Raw genomic sequence first — 21081 nt, 5'->3', positions numbered from 1 at the left:
CCACCCATAGACTTTTTTTTTAAATGTTTGATCTGCAGGAAACTCTCATCCTGGTCAAAACTAGTTTGCTCAGTGTCCCCAAAACAGTCCATGTCGTGTGATCTTTGACCTTTCACAAGGATGATAGCCTCATCTTTCCACCTGCACACTGACTAAGCTAGTAGATACACCTTTGCTCTCAGTAGGCAGACCCCCAGTAAAAATTTTCTTTTTTATATTAATGCAAATAATTTCTTTCAGAAATACAAGTTTCTTCACATTATTTAGGAAATGTCAGTAGTTAAAATGGTCTAGTAGTGTTTACTGAAGATAATAGTAAGGATATTTAGACTGAGTCATATCCACTTATTTACACTCTACCCTACAAAAGGTATTATGGGATTTAGATTATCTTTAAACTGATCTATACAATATAATAAAATGTAAAAGCAAGTGCCCAGTGTTTAAGAAATGACCATTGTACTGGAGGTATAAAAGTGCTTTAATCTGTGATGAGAGTTTATTTTATGTGGGAGCTTCATGTAGTTTATTGAACTGGATTTTCCGTGGGTAGATCATTTTGATTTCATTGTTTAAATATAGGAAATTTGCACCTGTTGTGCACAAAGCAGTGAGTTCCTTAAACAAAGGCTCATTCACTCATTCCTTTCACAGGCTTTCACTGAATAATCCCTATGTGGCAGGCACTAGGTTGGGTGCTGGATATATGCAGATAAAAGGTGGCTCTTTCCCAATATTAGTTGGGGAGACAAGGCTAAGGTTTGTCTACCTTGCCCTTTAGTGTTCCATGTTTAGAGTCATGCCCGAGGGATTGTGTCAATCATCTGATGCTACAATAATCCTGAATAACAACCAGCCACATAATTTCAGTGATACACAACAATAGCTGTCAATTTCTCATGCATTGGGGTAGAAACCCATATGGTTCTGCTGATTTGGGTGGGTTTGTTCAAGTATTCAGGGCTAAACTGCTCTTGGCAGAGTTTGGATGGCCTTGGCTAGGACAAACATGGCGATCTGGGTCTGTTTCATGTGCATCTCATCAAGCAGGCACATTATCATTGTTGTTACTTTACACTCAAGAGCAAGAGCACACCCAACTGCACAGTGATTTTTAAGCCTCTGTTTAAAAATATCCCAATGATTAAAATAAGTTGCACTGCCAAGACTACAGTTACACAGCACAGGAAATAGAGACACAGAAGAATCAGAGTCATCCCTGCAACTTAAACACACAAACCAGGGGCACCTAACTCAGCCTAGGGAGATAATGAATGGTCTCCCAGAAAAGGTGATACTAACTTGGGTTGAATCTTGAAAGAAAAGACAGAAGTTAGGTTGGCCATAAAGAAGGGAAGCTGTTTTAAACAGAGCAAACACACAAGAGCTAAGAACTTTGGAGGCTTAAGTACATGCACCTCTTTGCTTATACCATGCATATCCTCTCCACCTACTAACTGTTCCCCTACTTCCTCTCTGAAACATGGATGTTAGTCCTAGATGTTCTGCAGCATTTTTATGGCCATGACACAATAAATGAGGTTGAAAAGTCTACAGAAAGATTACACCCAAGGGCATCATTGAGCTGCCATATCAGCCCAAATTGTGAGTGTACATCGTGGTGTCAGATAGGTCAGCACTCAGGAACTCCTGTGAAGTCTCCCGGAGTCTACCTTGCCCTTTAGTGTTCCACGCTGCTCCGTCACTTCCCTTCCTGCCTTCGACCAGACTCCCATTCCTCAGGCAAGCTGACTCAAAACACTCTGCCCCATTACAGTGGTGACACTGTTCATATTCAGTGTGCGGGGTCTCCATTTCTACAACACTCCTTCCCTGGCCTTCGCATCACCAGTGATGAGAACAAAGAGTAAAGAGCCAGCTCTCTGGATGCTCTCCCCCAACACTTAACTGGGCCACCTCTGCCTGCGGTGAGACCATTATTTCTCTTATCATTATTCTCTTTCTCCTGATTTATGCTGGAAGTTCAAAAAGACCAGGATCCCATGTTGCTCCATGTCCCATCCCAAATGGCTCTGTATAGCCCATCTTTTGACCTCATTTTCCACTCTCTCCATCTCCTAAAATCTTCATGAGTTCATTGCTGGGAACAACAAAATCCTTCTTAGGGTCTGTACTTTTCCTTCTCCTTGTTTCTCTAACAGAAATTGGGTCTTATTTGAGGTCACTCCTTCCCTGGTAGCCCTCTCTAGGGACAGCTATTCTCTGTTCCCCACAGTGGAACAGAGTCCACTTGCTCTCCTCATTGAGGCTTCCAGATCATTCTGCCTCTTCCTTTCCTACAGTTGCCCACATTTGACACAACTTTATATCACTGTGACCAAAATATCCAACAAGACCAACTTAGATGAAGAAAAGTTGATTTTGGTCTCATGGTTTGAGAGGTTTAGTCCAGGGTTGGCCGTCCCCATTGCTCTGGGCCCAAGGTAAGGCCGACCAGATGAACCCTTCCAGGGCAAGCCCCCAGGACTGTAATCCTTTCAAATTATTGATCCATCAACTAGATGAATCCACTGATTAGGTTCTGATTCTCATAATTTAATCATTGCAAGTCTGAACATTACTACATTAACATGAGCTTTTAGGGGACATCTCATAGCCAAATCACAACAGAAGTTAGCCAGACTAAACGACCCTCATAGCAGTCATACGGTTGTGCTCCAACACTGCTCCTAGGATGCTGCTACATAATCTCAATGCTCTTATAATATGGTCCTTCCAAAACTATCATGCCTCAAATCCTGACCCTTGGCTTCCAAAAAGCTTGTCCTCCACATTAGCTCAGCTATGCCATCTGTGCCCTTGTTTCTCCTCTAATCCAGCTTAGTCTCCATGGTTACTATAATCACATCTTTTAATGTTCCCCTGGTTTCACCTGCTCTACTATCAGTTCCAGGATCCTGATTCCACATAAGGTAACCATTATCCAGCAATGTTCAGCAGTGTCAAGCTCCTGATCCACCAAAGACATAAAGGATGCCTGATCTCTACCAGGAACTCCCTATTTTCCTATCCTCTATGCCCTATTAAGAGGCCTCAAAAAACAACAACCAACAAGAAACTTAAAACTACATTTCCCTTTTCCCTGATTCTGACCTCCCCTAATCTAGCTTGTTCTTCCATTATTGAAACAAATATTTCTAACACAGCAATAAATACCATCCTATTGCCATGGGGCACCTACACAGGTGTCCACCCCCAGGATGCAACTCAAAGAAGCAAGTTCTATTGAAAACAACTGTCAATTTGATAAAAAGATTTATAGCACCCAAGATTATCTTCCTGGTTTGCAGACACTTCTTCAGAAGGTGCTGGATCACTATGATGCTAAGGTCAAACATGTAGAAGTTTAGCCAAAACACAAAGGTCTAGTCCCCCTAAATCCATTCTTTAAATCCAGCCACTTAGCCAATACACAGTCTCTGCCAGACACCAGACTTTGGTAAGTAATGTAGGGTTGGTGACAAAGATAGTTTCAGATCACTCAAAAGTTTCAGGTCTTCACATCCACATTGTAGGCTGATGTACACAGTAAAATGAGGAATGTTGGAGCCCCCACATGAAAAGAAACTCAAGAAAAACCTCATTGACCTTTCAGTGCCACTGTGAGCAGGAAAGACCTGTACCCAAGTCGAGCCATAAAGGAACTCCAGTCTCAGTACACGAGGAACAATGGCCTAGATAAAAGCAGTAGCACTAGATGATACAACCAGCAGAAACTGATATAAAGTAATCAGAGACTAGATGAGTGTCTGACCCAAGGTCTCGTCACCATTCAGGTGGAGCCCACACTGTAAAGGTGGTGAAGATCCAAGGGCAGGGATAGAGAATCCAGTCCTCTGGAATGGTGCTTCCAGGAAGACAACGGTCTTCACACCATGGTTTGAGAGTGCATGAAGTATACAGAGCCTATCGTAGGGATCTCTGAGATTCCCTGAAATAAAACACAATTTGTGTATCTGATATATGAGAGCACTTGCTGAGCATGTGTGAGGCACTGGGTTCGATCCCGATACCACATTAAAAAAAATAAACAAAATAAAGGTATTGTGTCCATCTACAACCAAAATATATAAAAAGTCACCTATTCATCACAGTGTTGCATGTAATAGGAAAAAATCAGAAACAATACAATCTAATTTTGTCTGAGAGTGGAGCACTGGAATATTATAAATCCTGTCAAAATAACATCTGCCAAATATATTAGTTGACATGGGTAAATAGCATGAAGTAAAAAACTCAAAGCCCAACATGGACTGTGTCCCAGCATCCCCAAGAGACACTGCAGTAGACATGTGTGCCAGGGTACATGTCAAGAACATTCAGTCACGCCAGGTGCAGTGGTGCACTGTAATCCCAGCGACTCAGCAGACTGAGGCAGGAAGATCACAAGTTCGAGTCTGGCTTGGGCAACATAGCAAGTCCCTGTCTCAAAAAAAAATTAACAAGGTAGCACATTGGTAGAGCACCCCAGGGTTCAGTTCTCAGTACCAAAAAAAAAAAAAAAAAAAAGTCAATCACAACTATAAACAATCCCAATGCCCATTAACAAGATACATCATAAGAGGATGTTATAAGGAACATTACATAGAAATTTTTTAAAAAGATAACTATATGAAATGGCGTGATGACTCTTAAAGGATAAGGTTGAAAGGAAAGCTCAAAAGAATGTCTGCGGGTTTGATCCACTGATGCCCACATGGGAAGCCACACACAGAAGCAAGGGCCTGCTTACTGTGAAAGCAGCCCCCTGAGCGCTGAGTCGGGAGGTCTGTGAGGGAAGGGGGTGGCTTTGGCGCTGTTCTGATTTTGGTTTATTTTTGTTATTTAAGTGGTAGTTCCTTTGTTAAATTTACCCCTTTTTTAATATGTATTTTTTAGTTATAGTTGGACACAATACCTTTATTTTATTTATTTATTTTTATGTGGTGCTGAGGATCGAACCCAGGGTCTCACACGTGTGAGGCGAGTGCTCTACTGCTGAGCCACAACCCCAGCCCTGTTAAATTTACCTTTATGACCTATTTGCATTTCATAATTTAAACTATCTTTAAATAGAGCAAAACATAAAAGAAAAGCATGTATAAAATTGTCTTTTCTACATGAACAGGAAAATTATCAATGGCAATTTTCTCTGGGAAGCAATGTACAAAGAGATTTCTATTTCCTTCCTTATAAATAGTGTATTTTCAAACTTTTTATACTTAACAAGTATTAGTTTTAAAAGAAGAATAAAAACGGAACTACTGCTACCTACTCTGGCTCTTCAACTTACATCTCTGCACAGAACAAGGAGGAAGAGAAATTTCTCTTCTCTCTGCCAGAAAGAAACAGGAAGAGAAAAAGAGATGCACAGTTGAAATCAATACGTGGCAACCTCACAGGTTCTTGTCCTTTGTGCAGTGATAAGGCCTTAGGGGACTCAGCTGATGGAAATCATCCAAACCCTAGAGTCCCAGAACTCACACAATGCTTGCCTACTCTCTCAGAGCCTGGAAATTGAGCCAGCAGCCCAGGAATAAACAAGAGGTATATTATTATTATTCAATAATAGCTACTGCTTTAAAACTTTTATTATTGTCATAATACTATGTAGGGACTTTGTGTGTATTAATCCCAACGTTCTCTATCAGGTGGATGTTGTCACCCTTATTTTACACTGATATTCTAGGACTCAAAAGAGATGCAGTAACTTGCCCAGATCTCTGAAAGTCTGTGGTTTCTATGCTGCATCACAGTTTCCATTTCTGCACATGCATCTTCTGTTTTAGACTCTTAACAACTATGTAAAGTAGCTCAGAGTGGGTATGTGTTTTGCTCAAGGCACACAGCTAGTAAGACATTATCATCCTTAATAATGACTCTTTTCTCTTTTTTTAAAGGGAAATTTTTTGTCCCCTTTACTCCAACCAAATGCCAGTACATCTGTGTCCTTCCAGAACATATTTATTACCTCTTATGAGAAGGGTAAAGATGTTGGATGTGACACAGAGGATAAGATATTTTACCTCTGTAGGGTGGAGGGAGCAAAGAAGTGCAAGGCATAAACAATCTTCACATTTTCTCCTTAGAAATTAAAAAAAAAAAAGATATGAGTAAGGTATAAGACCTTCTGAGCAATTCCGCCTACAATGAGCAATGTCCCTGGGAACTCATCTGCTAAGTCTGCTTCTTTTCTGCTTCTACCTTGCCATGAGAGCTGACCTTTGAGCAGTCAACATTCCAGGCAACATCCCAGGCGGGGGAGAGAATGCGTCCTCCTTTGCTTTGCCCACATGCTGTAGAGTCTCCCCACCCCTTGAGTCTCACTGGTGTTAAAGTTATAAATGTCACAGCTTCCTGGGAGCCAGTGGTTTGTCAAGCCTCTTCCAAGGTGGATCTTTTTTATGAGGAGGAGGAGGAGGAAGAGGAGGAGGAGGAGGAGGAGGAGGAGGAGGAGGAGGAAGCCATGAAGGGATCTGGTGAGTCAGTGAACAGTGATCAGCTCGGCTAGCAGTGAGCCTCTCAAAAGCAGTGGGAAGCCTAAGCCATTAATAAGGTAAGAAGAGAATTATCCCAGGGCTGTGGGATCAGAGTATCAGATAACTTCTGGCAGCAAAGCTTGGGATCCGGTTGGCTGGCTAGAGGGGCTGGTGGGAGGGAGGGTGAATCTGTATCCGAATCACCAGGGGCATCTTCTGAGTAGAAAGCAGCCCCGTGCTGTTAGCTCTTCCACCAAGCCTGACCCTATCCCTAAAGTGCCTAGAATTGGGCAGGGCTGTTTTGATGTACATTTGTAAACTGTCCCCTGGTACATCCGATCTGTTCAGATCCTGCTTTGGAGCTCAAGTTTCTGTGATTCCCACAGTTTCTCTCCTGCTCTCTGCTGGGGATGGGAGAGGCATAGAGAGCTGAAGGTTTTTTCGAGCTTAGGTGCAGTGTGGTGTGGTGACTGAAAACTGAGACCCAAAAGATGGGCATTGTGAGCCAGGCAGAGCTATTACAGCTGGTGAGTCAATCAATCAAAAGTTCAGTTTACAAATAAACTGAATAAATTCTGAAAAATAAGAAAGTGGCTCTTCACTCCAAAATTTCTAATTGGGTTATTTTCATGACTAACCCTCAAAGGGCTTTGAAAATCATGAAACACCATGCAGATATAAAACATGATTAAGTTAGAGAGCCAGCATGTCAGCTAAGGTAGAAGGACCTCTAGCTTGAATGGTTTTGAGCAAGTCTGGAACTTTTAATTGGAATTTGAATGCTTTATATGTGTAAAATAAAAACAAGGGCTGGGGATGTGGCTCAAGCAGTAGCGTGCTCGCCTGGCATGTGTGCGGTCCGGGTTCGATTCTCAGCATCACATACAAACAAAGATGTTGTGTCCGCCGAGAACTAAAAAAATAAATATTAAAAAACTCTCTCTCTCTCTCTCTCTCTCTCAAAAAAAAAAAAAAAATACCTTGGGCTGGCTGGGGATATAGCTCAGTTGGTACAGCCTCACATGCACAAGGCCCTGGGTTCAATCCACAGCATCACCAAAAAAAAAAAAAAAAAAGAATAAATGAGTGGACCTTTTTAAAAAGTAATAATACTAATACTACTACTACTAATAATACCTTGTCCAACCTTCCTTGTTGGGTCAGTGAGGGCATCTCAAACAGTAAAACAACCTCTACAAATGTTTGTTCACTCAGTCATTCCTTGATAGATGTTTCTTAAGCGTGTACTATATGCCAGGCATTGCCTTTGGCACTATGGACACAGCACTGGCAAAGACAAAAGTTCAGTCCCCTGGCACTCTCAATCTAGTGAAAAAATTGATGTATGGATACCCTTTGCCCTGGAACTTAGTTCTACATATTTCCCAGTCTACAGGCTCTTTTTTAAGGTGGGTGTCCCCAGCACAACCCCATTCCCTCAGCTGTACAGGCATCTTCTGTCATCCCTGATATCTGGGCGCAGGGATAGAATATCACTGGAGAATCTAAATTAGCAACATGCTAAGTGGTTGGAATCCAGGCGGCTTCTTCTTCTTCTTCTCCTTCTCCTTCTCCTTCTCCTTCTCCTTCTTCTTCTTCTTCTTTAGTTGTAGATGGTTACAATACCTTTATTTTATTTATTTATTTTTATGTGGTGCTGAGGATCAAACCCAGTGCCTCGCACATGCTAGGCAAGTATTCTACTACTGAGCTACAACTCAGCCCCTGGGATTCAGGCTTCTTAAACTGCTTTCTATTTTTTTTTTCACAGAATTTCTCATTTTGTTCCTAAAAGTCTTTACAGTATGATTATGGGGATATCCAAACTTCAGCCCTCTTTAATCAGACTGTTCAGTGAGGCTCATTGTTCTGGTGTTTTCATGGTCACTGTACCTTATCACCACCCCTTTGGTGATATTTTTAAAAATCCTAACATCCTTACTACTCTTCAACTAGAGGCTGTCCACTGTGTTTCAGTTTGATGCCAATCACCCATCACTAGAGCAATACGGGTTCAAATTATTTCTGGGGTGATGGGATGTGCTGAGTTTGGGGGTTTTGTTGTTTGTTTTGCCTTGTCTATCTAGTAATTGAACTGATTAGAACAAGGCAGCCTGTCACCTGAATGGGGCTTTTATTTCATTTTAATAAAAATTTCTAAAAATAATTTAATGTTGTTTTTCCTCTTAGTTTTAACTACTACAGGATCAGTGTAGGAAAATATTTTAGTGTGCCATTTCATATCAAAACTATGCACCTGATTTTATTAATACCACACCTGAGTAAGTACTGGTTATGTGCTTTAGTACTCAATGTAGTCATTGATACTAAATATTGTCTGTATGCATTCTATAAAATGATAAGTTTCAAGAAGGAGCTTGTTGGGTTATTTGCTTCTAACAGTGATGATATCTCCTCCCACACTCAATTACTTACTGATTTCTTACTACTTACTTCTTCATTCATTTGAAAAGTGTTTAAGGAATCCTCATCACTCACCAAACTGTTATGGACCTGTAAGAGAAACAAGACAGACTTTCCCTTAAATTATTGCAGTTCAGTGGGAAGAGACATTCTCATACAGCTAATTCCTCTAGAGTGGGATGGATGCTAGAGGGACATTTGGAAAGAGGAGGAAAAACTTTCTTAAAGGAAGAAGGTCGGCTGACTCTGGAAGAGTTGTAGTTGAAGGTCTTGGGACTCCTAAATAACAGGGAAGTTTTGGAAGAATTTAAAGTTGAGTCTGGATTCTAAGGTACCAAAAAGAAGGGGAGTGGCAGGAAATCAAAGATCAGGCCATGAAGGACCCAGAGTGAGAGATTTGGGGACTTTGATTTAGCCCTATATATGCTGAAAAGTTATTGAGGATTTTTCAGCAGGGAGTGATACACTTGTGTTTTAGAAATATAATTTAGCTCAGCAGTGGATGATGGGAGAGAGCTGAGAGACAGAAGAGGAAGGGTACTGTCCAAGGCCCTGCTTGAGATGAGCAGGCTGGGAATTCTGGCAATGAGAGTACAATTCAAGGAGGCAACTGAAGAGTCTCCTTTTCTCCACTGAGCCTCCCTAAACACACTGGTGACCCACAGCCCCTCACCTCTGCCAGGGCTCCAAAGCATCCACCTCCACTGCTGATTACAGTCTCTGCAGATGAGCTTTGCCAGAACACCCTAGAGTGTTCCCTGGTGGCCTGGGCAGCCCCACCATGTGTTGTCCAAAGTGGGACTCACTTCACAAAAGCATGTTCTTTCTGGCCAGGGAAAGTGCTTATGGAGAGTAAAATCAAAGAAAGAAGTTAGAGGATTTCTGTAGGAATTCTTGAGAACTATGGACAACTTCTAACAGAGTTAGAAGGTCAAGCTCCAGCTTCCAGAGGGAATGGGCTTGGGACCAGGAGCAGAGCTGGCAGGCAAAGAAGGCAAAAGGCCATTGAGCCCCACAGGACAAAGTCAGCCTACAGCTGGGATGGAAGGAGGGAGGACGTACTTTGAAAGGTGTCTGCTCTCCTAATCACCAGGAAATATCAGCTTTTTTCCTAAAGTGATTATAGGCTCTATGTATAAAATTCTACCAACAGTCTCCTTATAATTGCATACAGGTCAAGTTCTTCTCTCCTTAGGTTCCTCTCTCTTTTGCTCCATGGTTTCCTCTCTTTGTTCCAAATGGTTTCTCTTGCTCATGTTACCCTAAGCAGAAGCTCTTTGTTCAAGATGCATCTGTCTTGGGTGGAGGATGGAGAGGGCATCCTTTGACCATTATCAGTAACTTTCTAGTTTCCAATCATTTCCTCTTGAACTCAAGTTTAAGAACTAGGAGCCTACTTAGTTGGCCTTCTTCTAATCCACAGGGCCAAGTCTACAAGGCAGGAATTACCATCCATTGGCATTTCCCAGGCAGAGAGCAACATGGTTATTTTAGGAGGGGGATTTGTCTAGTTTTGTTTTTGTTTTGGCCACAAAAGAAAGAAGATCCTCCCTGGATCCTTCTGGCACATCCTGAGGAAGAGCACTGTTGTGATGGATGGAAGAGAAGGGGATTTTCTGCTACTGCCACACAAGGCCTGGCATGGATCATTACCCATTTCCCAGAAGGTCCAGGGGACTTCCAAGGGAAGCCCATGAGCTGGCAAAGTAAGCTCTACCTCTTCAGGAAACAAGCTATAAATTCTAGGAGTCACATCTTCCTCCTCTAAAAGCTATTCTCAAATATCTCTGGAGCTCTGGACATAGAGAATGGTTTGCGAGCAGTATGAAGGCTGCCAGGGCAATAGATATCAAAACTTAGCATGCACATACTCTTTGACTTGCCAATTCCACTTCAGGGTATTTAGTTTACGTGTGCAAAGGTGTGTGAACATAAAGGTCATTACTGAGGCATCTGAAATGGTAAAAGATTGCAAAGCAAGCCAAAACCCATCAATAAGAAAACGAGTTAAATAAGTCATTGTATATCCATATAATACAATCTGTGTAGTAAAAAGGAATGAGGAAATGCCTTATATACTACCAGGGAATGCTTCCCACAAGACATGTTCACAAGTTAAAAAAAAATGTGCATCACAGTGGGAATAACTTACTATTTTTTGTGTGTTTTTTAAACAATTTTTATATTTATTTTTTAGTTGTAGTTGGACACAATACTTTTATTTTATTTATTTATATGTGGTGCTGAGGATCAAACCCAGGGCCTCACACCTGATAGGCAAGCACTCTACCACTGAGCCACAATCCCAGCCCCATATTTTTTGTGTTCTAAAGAGGGAAAAAATTAAGAAAATATATACATTTGAATTATTGGGGGAATGCATAAAGCAAAAGAAATTACACATAAAAAAATAAACCCAATTGCTATGTTAGGGACAAGTTGAGAAATGGGCAGATGGGGGACAGGTTTTGGAGGTAGATTTTTCACCATATCCTACAAGCTATATAAATACTAGCTGTTAGTAAACAGAGAAGAGGTTACCAGTTCAGCAACTAGTAAATTCTTGTTCTTTTTCCCTTAGGGGAAAAAAAAAGATGTGACCCTTTAAAAATGATATCATTATCCCTATTTACAAGTAGTTCTAGAGGCTTTCTAAAATGTGACTACAGACTTCCCTTATAGACACAGCTGCTTGTCAAAAAAATTTCCCCTTCTCTGTCCTGTGTGTTAAAGACTGGGTGTGACGGACAAGGCTGCCGACTGGTAAGCACTCCCTATCTTTTCCTCTGAATGCAGAATCTTAGGAATGCCCTGTTTTAAATTCTGAGTCTATGGAATATCCATGAGAATAATATTTTTCAAAACAATTTGAACCATGTGAGAATTACCTATCAAAAACCTTTTTTGAGATGGATGTAGTGGTGCTCACCTGTAATCCCAGTGGCTCGGGAAGCTGAGGCAGGAGGACTGTGAGTTCAAAGCCAGCCTCAGCAATTTAGGAAGGCACTAAGAAACTCAGGGAGACCCTGTCTCTAAATAAAATACAAAACAAGGCTGGGAATATGGCTCAGTGATCGAGTACCCTTGAGTTCAATCCCTAGTACCCCAAAAAACAAAAACAAAATCAAACACTTTTTTAAAAACTTGGTGATAAAACTCATCACCAGGAAAATAGCAAACCCTACATCTAACTCCAGTTACTATCCAGAAATAGGTTCTCTTCTATATAAAAACTAAAAGGGAGAATTTCTTGGGTATATAGGGTTATGCTAATTAGCAACTTGCTGCTAATAATATTTGTATTATATATAATAGCTATTTTATCTCTCAATTGTTATTTATATCAAGAAGTTACCCAAAATGATCTATGGTCATGTGGAAAAGGCCTCTTCAGGCCTGGGACAAAGGAAAAAAATCTGGCACAGTCTTTTCATATGAAGCAACCCCTGAATGTCACAAGAATCAGGGTTGCTCCCAGTCTATATGTTTTTTTGATGCAAAATGGAAATCCTTTCTTTAAATATTTTATATCTAGCAACTGGAAAACTATCTTATAATATTTACCTTGTTGGACCAAGATACTTTACGATCACCTACAGAACTTTTTATAATAAGTTTCTAAATCCTTGATGAGATGGCATGCCCTAGGGTCGTGCAAGGCACTATCTGCCCTGCCCGACCATACTGAGCAGCCCTGAATAGGTTGTGTCGAGTGGCCAAGCATTCCACAAGCAGCAGCACAGTGACAAAATGGCCATAAGGATCACTATTACAGCTGAGTGTTGCTTGGCACACTTTCAGAGTCAGCTGGTAAGGAGACCAACAATGCAACTGAAATAGACAGATTGTTCATTACCTATACAGAACCAAGGTCATCATTGGATCAGTTCCCCCATGTCCTTATCCCATAAGATGAGACGAAATCAGAGAGAACCAGATGACAGGTATCATGGGCATTTGGTTCTGCTGCTGAGGATACAATTCTAAAGCCAAGCAGTTTTATAACCTACAGCTCGATTTTTCAGGGAACTAAAGTGGAAAGTCCTGTGCTTAATGAAAAATGGGGGAGAGATGACAAAAGAGCTTGAGGCAATCTCCCTCAAGTTGGGGGTGTCGGTTGAGAAATGTCCTCAGGGTGTTCCTTGCTGGGTGGCTCCTCTCCTTAAGCTTCAGGAGACTCACAAGGCATCCAACCAACACTTGGGTTAGACTGAGATTAAGCTTTGCCTCTGTGGCCTATGTGAAGGCATACAGCACCAGGGTGCCAGCTGCAGTCATTCTCCTAAGTTGATTAAACTTGGCTGAGTTCAGGAATTCTTGGTAACCCAAGAAAGACCAGAAGGAGGAATTAAAGACCCCAAAATATATAAAACTTATCGACACACTAACTGCAAGGAACAGAAACTGGTCAGGACAGGAATTTGTGCAACTGGTTGCACAAATGTTCTAGCTTTCCACGTTGCTTCTTGGAAGGTGTCAGGGAGAAGATGGCTTTGGCTAGAAAGAGAATGGAAGGCAGGTACCAAAACAGCAGCGTGACTCAGTCCCTTCTGCTTGTTCCTTAAAGGTCATCCTCTTCAGCACAATGATATTGCTCAAAAAAATGAGGCTCCTGCTGTTCCTGGTTTCCCAGGTGGCTGTCTTTGCTCTCTTCTTCCACATGTATAACCATGGCGCCCTGTTTAGAAAGGAGGAGCCCAAGCCTGTGCATGTGCTGATCCTGACTTCCTGGCGCTCTGGCTCTTCTTTCGTGGGGCAGCTTTTTGGGCAGCACCCAGATGTCTTCTACCTAATGGAGCCAGCCTGGCACGTGTGGATGACCTTCACCGACAGCACTGCCTGGAGTCTGCACATGGCCGTGCGGGATCTACTGCGTTCCGTCTTTCTGTGTGACATGAGTGTCTTTGATGCCTACATGAAACCTGGTCCCCTCAAACAGTCCAGTCTCTTCCAGTGGGAGCACAGCCGGGCACTGTGTTCCCCACCTGCCTGTGACTTCTTCCCCAGGGAGGAGATCACCTTCCACGCCCACTGCAAGACCCTGTGCAACAAACAGCCCTTCACCGTGGTGGAGAAGGCCTGCCGCTCCTACAGCCACGTAGTACTCAAGGAGGTGCGCTTCTTCAACCTGCAGCCCCTCTACCAGCTGCTGATAGACCCTTCCCTCAACCTGCACATCGTGCACCTGGTCCGGGACCCGCGGGCTGTGTTCCGTTCCCGAGAACACACCACAGCAGAACTCATGATTGACAGTCATATTGTGATGGGGCAGAATTGGCAGAAACTCAAAAAGGAAGATCATCCGTACTACACGATGCAAATCATCTGCAAAAGCCAGCTGGACATATACAAGGCCATCCAGTTCTTGCCCAAAGATCTGCAGAAGCGCTACTTGCTCATCCGCTATGAAGACCTAGTCCGGGCCCCACTGGCTCAGACTTCCCGGATGTATGAATATGTGGGGTTGAAATTCTTGCCCCATCTCCAGAACTGGGTGGTTAACATCACCCGGGGCAAGGGCATGGGAGAGCATGCCTTCCACACCAATGCCAGGAATGCCCTCAACGTTTCCCAGGCTTGGCGCTGGTCCTTGCCTTATGAAAAGGTTTCTCGGCTTCAGGAAGTCTGTGGTGATACTATGGATGTGCTGGGCTACCTCCAGGTCAGATCCAAGCAAGAGCAGAGCAACCTCTCCCTGGACCTTCTGTCTACCTGGAAACCCTCTGAGCGAGTCTACCAGGGGGGAAAAGGCTCTGTCCCCACCTGGTTCTAACCTCAGCCACATTCTCTGAATGCTTCTGAGCCTTAACTGTGTCTGCAGTTGTGCACATTGGGTGTGAGTTGTGCTCACACGTGCTCCAGCAGAGGAATTGTGCTATTTTCCTGTGCAGAAAAGAGACTCAGGGACCTGGTGTGAGCAGCATATCCCATCAATTACATGGGGGATTGCCTCTCTTCTTGATCTTCCTATCTGTGAATACCTCAGAGACTTGGTGGCCTGGAGGCCCATTAGACACCAAACAGTATCAGTGGAGTAAGTCCATAAACGTCCCTGTTTGCATTTGTCCCAGTGGGTACACTGGGAAGGGGAGAGAAAGTAAAAGCTAGGGAAGTGGGTCTTTGACTGAAGAGTTCAGAAGCACATTCCACAGAGAGACAGTTCCCAGCAGATTCAAAGAGGGAATCAGGAACAGGGTTGGGTGCTTACCTATGGGTTTGGCCAGAACAACTAGCAGCCACCACAAACCTTAAACAGACTCTGTACAACAGGGCAAGTTCTGAAGTGCAGTGGATAGCTAGGCTCTGGTTGGATGTCATTTTCCCACAGCATTTCCTATCACATGAAGACTTTGATCCAAGAAGCTGCCATCCATTAATACTAAAATTCCAAAATAAGATTCTGTTTGGAATTTTCCCTTTCTATCTGTAGTAAATGTTCATCCTTACAGGAGCCTAACCTAAGAACATAATCATCTTTATAGATTTTTATATGTTTGTTATTATCTATGTATATAAACCATGTATATAAAAAATTGCCACAATAATATTTGGTGTCAGATGGTGAACTAAGCCTACATCCTCTTCAGTCACTTAGCCCTTTCCTGTGTAAGGCATAAGTTATAATAAAGCCAAATGCATCACTCTAGGATCTGAGCAAATAATTCTTTTACTCTGATCCTTCAGCCAGAAGTCCTCAGTATCAGTATGTGCCTCACCTGACTTTTTTAATGTCTTAATTGTCCAAATCTGAGAGACCTTTTCATTTCATCTTTTTGTTTACAATGTCTTCTTTTTGAACACTGGGGAATTGAACCTAGGTGATCTACCATTGCTACCACTGAGCTACACTCCCAGCCCTTTAAAAATATTTTTTGAGAGAGGGTCTTGCTAAGTTGTCCAGGCTGGCCTGAAACTTGCGATCCCTCTGCCTCAGCCTCCCAAGTACCTGGGATTATAGGTGTGCACCACCACACCCAACTTATTTCCACCTTTTGACATGTTTCTCACTACATAAGTTTCCTTAATATCAGAACTGAATTTCCCCATTCCCTTGAGCTGAGTGGTGCCTGTGTGGCTTCATCATCTAAGATACTTGAGCAATTACCTTTGTCAGTTGGATTGGTTGAAGTCAGTATTTATGTGACTTTAAAGGAGTGAATTTATTCTAATGTCAAAACCCAAGCCACTCTAGGAACTCCTCAAGAGTGTAGGAGCTCCCATGAAAAGGCTTGCCTCTGTAAACCTTCCAAAACAGTGTCAATCTTCCAAGATAGCAGATGTGCACAGAAGGATGTGGGCCAGTGTGGGTACAGGCTGTGATAGACTCACCATTTCTGATTTTCCCTCTGAAAGTCCAGTCCCTGCCAAACTGTTTTAAAGTTAATAACTTCCTTGGAAACCATTTCTATGTGATGCTAAAGTATAGAGCTGTCTGCTGTCCCTCTCCAAAAGGATCCCCCCATCCTGAGACAAGGAAAGATACTAGCCATGTGGAAGCCTAAGGGCCTTATTCAAGATCCACTTTAACACAACTTTAAATTTCCTATATACCAAGTAGTAGATGTCCTTTAAGGCTCAGACATCTAGGCACAGATGTAGATCATTTCAATCACTGCAAAAGTTCTCCTGGACAGCTCTGTCTAAATTCATTTTTTGTGTGTAGCATTCTATCCCACCTCCAAAAGTTTAAACAATATATAATAATACTATCATGGCATTTTATATTCCATAAAACTGTGTGCAATATAAAATCATGCTCTATGACCTCTTTAAAACCTGACCCAGTGTTGAAAGAGACTTTTGGAGAGCAAAGGGACAGTCTCCCATGATGTCTTCAGGTGGTGGCACTAGGAATCAGAGGTTAGGGAGGAAGTGTGCTCCCTGTGGGGCGTGGGGTACGTATGGACTGAACACTGGTGATGAGTATAGGGGATAATATCCTCCAGGTGCATCCTTTCTAACTCGGAGGTCTCTGGACCATCCCAAACCCCAACAATGGAGAGGCTTTTCTTTGCCTTCTTGGACTACTCACCTGTACAGGACCTAAAGAGGAGTTTAAACCTAGATGAGGATGAACCAGATCTAAATTTTTCAGGCCCAATTGTCAGGGTTTAGGGAATGAGCTCTCTCAAATCTGAGAGAAATGCCTAACTGCAGGATGGCAATCTACATCTTTGTAAAAGGGAAACTGAGCAAGCTCTCCCGAGTCCTATAGTTTCAGGGGTAGAATGGAGAATGGGGTCCCAAAACTTCAAGGTAATTTTGTGGAGAGTGAGAAAGTCATAGTTTTGAGACCCAGAGGCTTTGACTCTCTGTATTTCCCTTTTTTTTGGGGGGGGGGGGTTGGTACACCATTCCTAGAAGGGCTGCAAAAGCAGGTCATAATGTGTCTGCATTTCCACCTGTAATTACTATGTGGCTTCTTTTTCAATATAATGAGAGCAATTGTTAAATTCTTAGTACACTTTAATTGAAATTATATTCTTTTCAACATATGAATAATAGTCTTAGAGCTATACAGAGAGGTATAATGGACTAATTTTTGTACAAAAAATATAGCCTTGTATTATCTGTTAATTTTTCTCTAAAATAGTTTAGAATTACTACATGATTTATATCCAAGCCTAAAAAATTAATTCCACTATCTATATTATCATGACTCGACTGAATTACTATAGACCCATGAAGCAAAATTTTTTAAATGGTCATATGAGAGTGCCCCAGCCAGTTAACAATAAATCTCTGACAGTCATTAATCTGGGACCCCCAAGATGCCAGCCCTTCTGTTGACCCTCCTGTCTGGCCCCAATACTATGCTCCTCTTCTGCACAAATCTCCCTGGTCATTCAGAGGAGAGTTACCTTTTTATAAGAATACTGAGGAAAAGTAGTAACCAACAACCAGAGTATGAATGTAGTGTTCAGCTAACGTGTATTTTCATTCATTCACATGCTTAATAGACATCTGTTCTATGTCAAGGATTGATCTAGATGTTGTGGCTACAGCAGTGAGCACAGCAGGCAAAGCCCCTCCTTTCATTTTTTTCCCAATTTTTAAAATTTATTCCAATCAGTCACAGCAGAATGCATCTCAACACATTGTACACAGATGGAGCATAATTTCCCATTCCTCTGGCTGTACACAGTGCAGAGTCACACCAGTAGTGCAATCATACATACATAGATAGGGTAAAAATGGCTTTCTCACTCCACTATCCTTCCCATCCCCACCGCCCGACCCCTCCTCTCATTCCCCTCTCCAAAATACAAAGTGCCTTCATTCCTCCCTCCCTTCTCCACCCTGTCCCACTATGGATCAGCATCCACTTATCAGAGAAAACATTAAGCATTTGTTTTTGGGGGGATTGGTTTATTTCACTTAACACAATATTCTCTAGTTCCATCCATTTACCTACAAATGCCATGATTTCATTCGTCTTTAAGGCTGAGTAATACTCCATTGTTTATATGGACCATAATTTCTATATCCTTCCATCTGTTGAAGGGAATCTAGGTTGGTTTCATAGGTTAGCTATTGTGAATTGAGCTGCTATAAACACTGATGTGGCTGTGTCCCCGTAGTATGCTGTTTTTAAGTTCCTTGGGTATAAACTGAGGGGTGGGATAGCTAGGTTAAAATGGTGGTTCCATTCCAAGTTTTCTGAGGTTTCTCCATACTGCTTTCCATATTGACTGCACCAATTTGCAGTCCCAACACAATGTATGAGTGTACCTTTCCCCACACAGCCTCAACAACACTTATTATTGCTTGTATTCTTGATAATTGCCATTCCAACTGGAGTGAGATGAACTCTTAGAGTAGTTTTGATTTGTATTTCTCTAATTGATAGAAATGATGAACATTTTTTCATATATTTGTGGATCAATTATATTTCTTCTTCTGTGAAGTGTTTGTTTAGTTCCTTAGCCCATTTATTGATTGGGTTATTTGTTTTTTGTATCTTAAGTTTTTTGAGTTCTTTATATATGCTGGAGATTGGTGTTCTATCTGAGGTGCATGTGGTAAAGATTTTTTCCCATTCTATAGGCTCTCGTCACATTACTGATTGTTTTCTTTGCCAAGAAGAAGCTTTTTAGTTTGAGTCCATCCCATTTATTTATTCTTGATTTTACATCTTGAACTTTAGGAGTCTTGTTAAGGAAGTCAGGTCCTAAGCCAACATGATGAAGATTTGGACCTACATTTTATTCTGTTAGGTGCAGGGTCTCTGTTCTAGTGCCTAAGTCTTTGACCTACTTTGAGTTGATTTTGGGGCAGGGTGAGACATAGAGGTTTAATTTCATTTTGCAACATATGGATTTCCAGTTTTCCTAGTACCATTTGTTGAATAGGTTATCTTTTCTCCAATGTATGTTTCTGGCGCCTTTGTCTAGTATAAGATAACCGTATTTACATGGACTTGTCTCTGCATCTTCTATTTTGTATCAGTGGTCTACATGTCTATTATGGTACCAATACCCATGCCATTTTTTTTAAAGAGAGAGGGGAGAGAGGGGGGAGGGAGGGAGGGAGGGAGGGAGAGAGAATCTTTTTTTTTTTTTTTTGGTAGATGGACACAACACAATGCCTTTATTTATTTTTTATGTGATGCTGAGAATCGAACCCGGGTCCCACCCATGCTAGTTGAGTGCTCAACCACTGAGCCAAATCTCAGCCCAACCATGCCATTTTTTATACGATTGCTCAGTAGTATAGTTTAAGGTCTAGTATTGTGATACCTCCTGCTTTACTCTTCTTGCTTAGGACTGCCTTGGCTATTTTGAGTCTCTTATTTTTCCAAATGAATTTCATGATTGCTTTTTCTAGTTCTATGAAGAATGTCACTAGGATTTAATAGGAATCGCATTAAATCTGTATAATAGTTTTGGTAGAATAAAGCCCCTCCTTCCATTCATTTTGAGTCTGTCGAAGGGCAAGGGAACAAACAATAAGTACTAAGAGGAGGCTAAGTACTGTGCTAAGTACTCTTGGGATGGCTAAAACGGGGTAAAGGGATAGAAAATGAAGGAGGGTGCTGTTTTATAGACACATAAGGGACGTTATCACCAAGGGAAGAATGGTTGAACAGGGACCCTCTGGAAACAGGGGAGTGTGCCCCAGTAAATGCCAATGTCAAAACAGACGAGAGCCAATCGGTCCTCATGACAAGCTATTATGTGCTCAGTACCGTGCTGGTCTGTGAAGGATGAAGTACGGACTTCACAGGAAAGACAGCAGGACAGAGATACCATGCACTCATGAATGCTTGAGCACTAACTCTGCCACCTGGGTGACTCTGCTGTTACCAGCCAGGTGACCTCAGGCAGGTCCCCATGTCTCAGTTCCTCAGCTGTAGGGTGGGCAGAATAAAATGGCACTGATTCTCCAGAGTTGTTGGGAAGACTAATAGTTAACATGTGGAACATCCTCAGCAAGTACTCACCCAGTGATCGTTGTGAATGTTGTGGCCACAGTACTTTCATCCACCATTTCTGATAATACTGTGTTCTCATTAAGGCCATGCTTCACAACAGACCTCAAACCCTTCGTGGCAAAATTTCTGATCAGACCAATATGATGATGAAGAGACTGATACTTTTTGACCATCTGGGTTCTCCACATCAGTGGCTCTCAACCAGAGGGGACTTGGTCCCCCAGGTGACATTTGGCTCCGTCTTTTAGAATCTTATTTTAACTGGTGTAAATTATTGTACTTATTTACCTAAAGGCATTTTTTGGTTATCATAACTTGGTGAGGGTGGGGTCTGCTGTAATCTAGTGAGTAGGGGACTGGGATGCTGAGAAACGCACTCCAAGGACAGGACAGTTTCCACAACATCAACAACAACAACAAAATGTGATCCAAATGATAGCATAGCTGCTGGGAAACCTAACTCCACATTAACCAGGAATAAAGACAAAGATCTGATGATTCAGTGAACTTCTCTTCTAAAACATTCACTCTTGTTCAAATGGATGAGCCCCTGTGCCCAAATGTCGTGACCGGAAAGATGCCATAACCAAGGCTTTTTTGGTACCCACTCTTTTGGCAGCCACTTCAAAAGTAAAGTGGTAGAGCAGGCATCCAGAAATACAGAGCTGCACCTCAGGAGATGGAGAAGAGCCTGAGGAGAGAACGTGAGGCGCAGCCAGGCTTCCGGGGACAGTCACTCACGGG

At 42.2% G+C, this 21081-nt stretch overlaps 2 protein-coding genes across 3 annotated transcripts in view; one reads left to right on the top strand and one right to left on the bottom strand.

Moving 5' to 3' along the window:
* Positions 1-21081, bottom strand: part of Znf23 (zinc finger protein 23) — an 87585-nt gene that overhangs the window by 46583 nt on the left and 19921 nt on the right. Inside the window, exon 3 of one of the 2 annotated variants that reach the window (XR_013342455.1) lies at positions 8934-8993. The exons of the other annotated variant lie outside the window; for it this stretch is intronic. The gene's annotated coding sequence lies outside the window, so the exon portion shown is untranslated. The remainder of the gene's footprint in view (positions 1-8933; positions 8994-21081) is intronic. 2 annotated transcript variants of the gene reach the window in all.
* On the top strand, positions 13489-14676 carry Chst4 (carbohydrate sulfotransferase 4). The gene has a single exon (XM_026399221.2). It carries the CDS (start codon positions 13489-13491, stop codon positions 14674-14676), a length of 1188 nt encoding a protein of 395 aa, XP_026255006.1.

The sequence above is a fragment of the Urocitellus parryii genome, chromosome 15 (genome assembly GCF_045843805.1).
Source record: "Urocitellus parryii isolate mUroPar1 chromosome 15, mUroPar1.hap1, whole genome shotgun sequence".
Lineage (NCBI taxonomy): Eukaryota > Metazoa > Chordata > Mammalia > Rodentia > Sciuridae > Urocitellus > Urocitellus parryii.
This window is presented reverse-complemented; position numbering and strand designations above follow the sequence as displayed.

What these genes read in the sequence shown, in the direction of transcription:
- Chst4 (XM_026399221.2), top strand. Translation starts at nt 13,489, where the DNA reads ATGATATTGCTCAAAAAAATGAGGCTCCTGCTGTTCCTGGTTTCCCAG.